This window comes from Triticum aestivum, chromosome 2A (assembly GCF_018294505.1).
Source record: "Triticum aestivum cultivar Chinese Spring chromosome 2A, IWGSC CS RefSeq v2.1, whole genome shotgun sequence".
NCBI lineage: Eukaryota > Viridiplantae > Streptophyta > Magnoliopsida > Poales > Poaceae > Triticum > Triticum aestivum.
The window spans coordinates 653217879-653225316 of record NC_057797.1 but is presented as its reverse complement, the minus strand read 5'-3'; the positions used below and the strand labels follow the sequence as shown (position 1 = coordinate 653225316).

The window sequence follows — 7438 nt, the reverse complement described above, 5'->3', positions numbered from 1 at the left end:
CAACAGTTTTATCTATAGGCATTTAACACTTGTCAAAAAATAACTTTAGCATTTTGTGAATACATGGTCAACATTTTTCTATATACATTAAGCAGATTTTAAATGCTTCGTTAATATTTTTCAAATACTTGTTTAACATTTTTTCGAATGCTTGGATTAATTTATAAACACAGATCAGTGCAACTGGCCTATGATAAGTGCTAGAGTTTGACGGGCCGGTAAGACTTATTTCAGTATGATATGGGCCAGACTTATTTTAAACGAGGGATCGGGCTCTTCCATTCAGATAAGTCTGGCCCATATGGTCTGCCAGCGAAAAGATGACTCTGGTCTCCCCCGAGAAATTTCCAGATGTTTCGCCTATCCTCCATAACCCAGATCAAGGGCACGCCATCATCATTTCATACGACTCTCCTGCGCAACGAGATCGAGGTATGGCTTCCCGATCCCTCACGATTCACATCCGTGCTCTCCTAGTTGTAGGTCCGGTATCTAACCTGCAACTCTCGCGCGGGGGATTAATTTGTTAGTACCTCAGATTTCTCTTGTTTTTGTTCTTGATTGATTGTTCATTTGAGACGCAACTGATATGCATATATGCGCATGGAAATGAGACTGAGGAAAATATATGAAGGGACGGTGTGATAAGGAATTTTAGGAAGGGGTGTGCTAGTTCATGGTTTTGTTGATGCCTCCAAGATTTTGTTGTTCGTCGCCAGCTTGGCCCGTTTCTTGTTGCTATCTGAATTTCTGTGCAAGGTTAATTGTTCTTTCTGCATGACCCTTTCTGTATAATTGACCGTATACCAAACATATCACTTGTTGCATGCTTACTCCCATGAATCTGTTCTTTGAGTAGAGATTGCAGGCAGCGAGCGCACGAATTCCATGAGGGGGAGTGCGAGGTCTCTAGTGGAAACTGCAACCAGACAAATCAAACCTGGCAATGGACTTGCGAGTAAGTCAAGATCCACCCTCAATTTGCTTTGCTTGAGAGTTTGAAGAACCAGCTCGGTGCCTTACTTCTTCACCTTCTGTTGAACAGGGTTGATGACGATTACTACTCCCAAGAAGCATGAGAAGGAGATCAGCCCTACTGAATCTGCCCTCCCAAAGGATGAAAATGTCGAGCCCCTCGTCGCATTCAGCCGTCCGCCTCCTTTGCCACCGGTTCTAGGCCCCTTGATCGCGCTCTCGCTTTTTCAGACTTCTTCTAGTGATGAAGACAGCAAATGAGTCGCCAGGTATGTGCAGATGTTGCCCATGCTCTTCTCAGTTTTTCCGCAGCGTAGTGACATAAAATTCAAAATTCTTTGCAGGGGGCTTGCTTGTTTGATCGCTGAGTTGGTTACTTTTCGGAGCCTGGTCGTGTATATAGTCAGAGGTTGTAGACATCATGTTGCTGTAGTAGTCTGGCAAGTACTACGAAATCTGAATAATGTAGTAGTCTTTTGTGTGACAATTTTTCAGACTGAACAAATTTCGAAGTCTGTCGCTGTGCAATGTTTTATTTCCTTGTGAATCCATATGGGCTCGTTCACGAGTTGCAGCAAACGTGCCAGAATAGCTACAACAACGCAGACGGTAAGAACCTCTAGCCGACCCCTAGAAAGCTATACTTACAACGGAGTAAAATTTCTAGTTTACCCCACTAAACCGGATCTAATTGAAGTACCAAATCTGATAAGGGAGTAAAAAAAATTTGTTCCCGCTTATGTGAGATCAGCTAAAGATCCTCTAAGGTGATGTATTTCCTCTCCCGCTTCATTGCCTCAAAATGGCTCAGCCATGGGTTGGTACACCCCTTTTTCCATCAAAATGGCTCAGCCATGGGTTGGTACACCCTTTCCGTTTCACGGAGTGCCAGGGTTATCTTTGCGGCCTGCACGGAGATCACGCTTGGTGATGGGCCATGGCTAAGTTTTGGCGTTCTAGATAATAATTAGAGCATCAATAGCTGGGCACCCTAAATCTGTCTTAAACGTCCAGCGGCCTGCCCGGTCACCGACCGATCAAACAAAATTGACTCAGATGGGCGTCTTAAACGGGCATCCAATGCCCGAGCTGACCGGCAACGTCATATCCAGCCCAAAAATGTGCCAGATATGGGGGCGCCCAAAAATGTGCCAGATATGGGGGCGCCCGGGAGCGTCCACCCAGCCCGTTGCAGGTCGTAGCGATCTCACCTGCGGCGACTAAAGGTTTGTTCTTTGTCATCGGTGTATCCAAATTTTAGTCCCACATCGTTTGACGCATTCTTTCATGTACATTGACAGTAGCTTTTTTATTTTATTTACCAAATTTTTCCGACAAATTGCGATTCATAAAAGGCAGTACGGACATAAATGTTTCCCTAGTATAAAGGAGATAGACTCTGACTATCAATCTTCTACTCCCTCAGTTTTCAAATATAATTCTTTTTAGAGATTCCAACAAGTGACTACATACGAAACAAAATGAGTGAATCTACAATCTAAAATATGTCTATATATATATTCATATGTTGTAGTTCATTTGAAATGTCTAAAAAGACTTATATTTAGAAACGGAGGGAGTATGTGATAAACATACAAGATTCATAGTAACAGTCTATTTTCTTTACAAAGGATTCAATGATGTCAGAAGCTTATCCTTTCTGCATGACCTGGCTATTTAAGCCGGTCGACTAGCTCGTCACGCGGTGAGATGGGACTAATATGGATGTATAATCTAAAGTATGAGTAATTTTTGGTGTGTTTTGACACCCTAGTCGGCCCAAAATGCCCAGGATGATCGCCGTGCATGGCGCTGCATGTAATAGGTGTTTCAAAAATAGGATATGTGGATGCAAATGGTAAATTTCGAGGCTCGTCCGATCATTGTCCGCGGGCGTGCCCGTGAACGTTTGAGGGTTCATATTTGCAACCTGCGGTTGTAGACGCTCTTAGAGCATGGTTAATAGTATAATTAACAATCAGCTATAAGGAGATGTCATGTCATCTAGATCTAACCTAAAATAGTCCGCATGTACAATAGTAAATGTTAAATGTGTACCATTTTATTAATAATTTGTCCATTTTACAATATTACAAAGTGTCTTGGGGTTCGTACTGTAGTTGGCTGCTAATCAACATTATGTCTCTCTTCTCTCTCCTTCAAATAAGTAAAGATATAATATTTTAATCGTTATAGCCTGTCGATGTCATCTTGTTGTACTTACTCTTACAGTCAGATTTCAAGAAAATCGCCATTGGTATTTTCAAGCTTGTTGATAGGAAAAATGTCATGGAGTTTGTCATCACGGGCAGCAGACAGATTAGGAAGATCCATGGGCTCACCATTCCTAACTCCTTTAGGAGTTCGTCTCGCTTTGACTGCTGGTTAGGGAGGTGCATGTTAGAATATTAGTTAAGTTTATGATCAATTCCAGTAAATAATTCATGACTAGAATATAGACTAGCATGCAACAATTTAGCAAACTAGATGAACAACAAAACATATATATCAACATCGCACACGAAGTAGGAACTACACAGAGAGACATGAACAGATCATGAAGGCCGAACTACAGAGAGAAACATGCATATCAACGTCACACACGAAGTAGGAACAACAGAGAGAGACATGAACAGATCACGCAAGATAACATGATGTAGACAAAGTAAATTCAAGCAACATCGCACACGAAGTAGGAACTACAGACAGAGACATGAACAGATCATGAAGGCCGAACTATAGAGAGAAACATGCATATCAACGTCGCACACGAAGTAGGAACAACAGAGAGAGACATGAACAGATCACGCAAGATAACATGATGTAGACAAAGTAAACTCAAGCAATGTGAATAAACTTAACGATATCATGAGTCCGAAAAATGTGATCACCAGACAACACTTGAGCCAGTCTTAGAGCAAGACCGGGAATCTTTATTTTACTGTTTATCATTTCACACATGCATTTGAGTTTTCCACTAAATCGCATATTTCAGAATCATATTAGTTATAGCATGAAATATAAATTCTTAATTATGAAAATAAAAATATAATAATACCATATTATTGCCTTCAGGGCATATTCCCAACAGTTTCCTCACTTGCAGTAGAGTGAATAATCTAGTTTACATAGTCTCTTTAACACCTATGACTATTCGTTGTTGCTCATGCTCTCCTCGTGGTAGAGGCTTCATCATCGGATCTGACACATTCAAATCCGTATGAACCTTGAGAACCTTCACAAAACCCTTCTCGACATGATGTCGGATAATATGAATTTGTGCTCGATATGCTTGGTTTTCATGTGGGATCTTGGTTCCTTTGCTTGAGCAATGTCACTACTATTATCACAATAGAGCGCCATTGGGTTCATTGTGTTGGGGAACGTGGTAATTTCAAAAAAATTCCTATGCACACGCAAGATCATGGTGATGCATGGCAACGAGAGGGGAGAGTGTTGTCCACGTACCCTCGTAGACCGAAAGCGGAAGCGTTAGCACAACGCGGTTGATGTAGTCGTATGTCTTCATGATCCGACCGATCAAGTACCGAACGCACGACACCTCCGAGTTCAGCACAAGTTCAGCCCGATGACGTCCCTCGAACTCCGATCCAGCCGAGTGTTGAGGAACAGTTTCTCAACACGACGGCGTGGTGACGATGATGATGCTCTACCGACGCAGGGCTTCGGCTAAGCACCGCTACAGTATTATCGAGGTGGACTATGGTGGAGGGGGCACCGCACACGGCTAAAAGATCAAACGATCAATTTTTGTGTCTCTAGGGTGCCCCCTTCCCCCGTATATAAAGGAGCAAGGGGGGAGGTGTGGCCAGCCTAGAGGGGGCACGCCAGGAGGAGTCCTACTCCTACCGGGAGTAGGACTCCCTCCCTTTTCCTTGTTGGACTAGGAGAGGCGGGGGAAAGAGGAAGGAGAGAGGAAGGAAAGGGGGGCGCCGACCCCCTCTCCTTGTCCTATTCGGACTAGGGGGAGGGGCGCGCGGCCCTGCCCTGGCCGCCTCTCCTCTTCTCCACAAGGCTCACTATGGCCCATTAAGCTCCCGGGGGGGGGGTTCCAGTAACCTTCCGGTACTCCGGTAAAATCCTAATTTCACCTGGAACACTTCCGATATCCAAACATAGGCTTCCAATATATCAATCTTCATGTCTCGACCATTTTGAGACTCCTCGTCATGTCCGTGGTCATATCCGGGACTCCGAACAACCTTCGGTACATCAAAACATATAAATTCATAATATAATTGTCATCGAAACGTTAAGCGTGCGGACCCTACGGGTTCGAGAACTATGTAGACATGACCGAGACACGTCCGGTCAATAACCAATAGCGGAACCTGGATGCTCATATTGGCTCCCACATATTCTACGAAGATCTTTATCGGTCAGACCGCATAACAACATACGTTGTTCCCTTTGTCATCGGTATGTTACTTGCCCGAGATTCGATTGTCGGTATCTCAATACCTAGTTCAATCTCGTTACCGGCAAGTCTCTTTACTCGTTCCGTAATACATCATCCCGCAACTAACTCATTAGTTGCAATGCTTGCAAGGCTTAAGTGATGTGCATTACTGAGAGGGCCCAGAGATACCTCTCCGACAATCGGAGTGACAAATCCTAATCTCGAAATATGCCGACCAAACAAGTACCTTCGGAGACACCTGTAGAGCACCTTTATAATCACCCAGTTACGTTGTGACGTTTGGTAGCACACAAAGTGTTCCTCCGGTAAACGGGAGTTGCATAATCTCATAGTCATAGGAACATGTATAAGTCATGAAGAAAGCAATAGCAACATACTAAACAATCGAGTGCTAAGCTAACAGAATGGGTCAAGTCAATCACATCATTCTCCTAATGATATGATCTCATTAATCAAATGACAGCTCTTTGTCTATGGTTAGAAAACATAATCATCTTCGATCAATGAGCTAGTCAAGTAGAAGCATACGAGTGACACTCTGTTTGTCTATGTATTCACACATGTATCATGTTTCCGGTTAATACAATTCTAGCATGAATAATAAACATTTATCACGATATAAGGAAATAAATAATAACTTTATTATTGCCTCTAGGGCATATTTCCTTCAGTCACCCACTTGCACTAGAGTCAATAATCTAGATTACACAGTAATGATTCTAACACCCATGGAGCCTTGGTGCTGATGATGTTTTGCTCGTGGAAGAGGCTTAGTCAACGGGTCTGCAACATTCAGATCCGTATGTATCTTGCAAATTTCTTTGCCTCCCACCTGGACTAAATCCCGGATGGAATTGAAGCGTCTCTTGATGTGCTTGGTTCTCTTGTGAAATCTGGATTCCTTTGCCAAGGCAATTGCACCAGTATTGTCACAAAAGATTTTCATTGGACCCGATGCACTAGGTAAGACACCTAGATCGGATATGAACTCCTTCATCCAGACTCCTTCATTTGTTCTTCCGAAGCAGCTATGTACTCCGCTTCACACGTAGATCCCGCCACAATGCTTTTTTAGAACTACACCAACTGACAGCTCCACCGTTCAATGTAAACACGTATCCGGTTTGCGATTTAGAATCGTCCGGACCAGTGTCAAAGCTTACATCAACGTAACCGTTTATGATGAGCTCTTTGTCACCTCCATAAACGAGAAACATATCCTTAGCCCATTTCAGGTATTTCAGGATGTTCTTGACTGTTGTTCAGTGATCCACTCCTGGATTACTTTGGTACCTCCCTGCTAGACATATAGCAAGGCACACATCAGGTCTGGTACACAGCATTGCATACATGATAGAGCCTATGGCTAAAGCATAGGGAACATCTTTCATTTTCTCTCTATCTTCTGCAGCGGTCGGGAATTGAGTCTTACTCAACTTCACACCTTGTAACACAGGCAAGAACCCCTTCTTTGCTTGATCCATTTTGAACTTCTTCAAAACTTTGTCAAGGTATGTGCTTTGTGAAAGTCCAATTAAGTGTCTTGATCTATCTCTATAGATCTTGATGCCCAATATATAAGCAGCTTCACCGAGGTCTTTCATTGAAGAACTCTTATTCAAGTATCCCTTTATGCTATCCAGAAATTCTATATCATTTCCAATCAACAATATGTCATCCACATATAATATCAGAAATGCTACAGAGCTCCCACTCACTTTCTTGTAAATACAGGCTTCTCCAAAAGTCTGTACAAAACCAAATGCTTTGATCACACTATCAAAGCGTTTATTCCAACTCCGAGAGGCTCGCACCAGTCCATAAATGGATCGCTGGAGCTTGCACACTTTGTTAGCTCCCTTTGGATCGACAAAACCTTCTGGTTGCATCATATACAACTCTTCTTCCAGAAATCCATTCAGGAATGCAGTTTTGACATCCATTTGCCAAATTTCATAATCATAAAATGCGGCAATTGCTAACATGATTCGGACAGACTTAAGCATCGCTACGGGTGAGAAG

The 7438-nt window shown here is 42.9% G+C and overlaps 1 protein-coding gene across 4 annotated transcripts; it reads left to right on the top strand.

Moving 5' to 3' along the window:
* Positions 1 to 312: 312 nt before the first annotated feature.
* LOC123185809 (uncharacterized) lies at positions 313 to 1490 on the top strand. 4 transcript variants are annotated; one of them, XM_044597634.1, is made up of 5 exons: positions 495 to 525; positions 615 to 759; positions 860 to 958; positions 1046 to 1244; positions 1320 to 1490. In XM_044597634.1, exons 3-4 carry the CDS (start codon positions 889 to 891, stop codon positions 1234 to 1236), a joined length of 261 nt encoding a protein of 86 aa, XP_044453569.1. In that variant the 5' UTR covers positions 495 to 525; positions 615 to 759; positions 860 to 888; the 3' UTR covers positions 1237 to 1244; positions 1320 to 1490. The 4 variants fall into 4 exon arrangements, with proteins under 4 accessions (XP_044453567.1, XP_044453570.1, XP_044453568.1 ...); XM_044597632.1 differs by lacking the exons at positions 495 to 525; positions 615 to 759 and adding an exon at positions 313 to 432; XM_044597635.1 differs by having other exon boundaries at positions 444 to 759; positions 869 to 958.
* The last annotated feature ends 5948 nt before the right edge of the window (positions 1491 to 7438 follow it).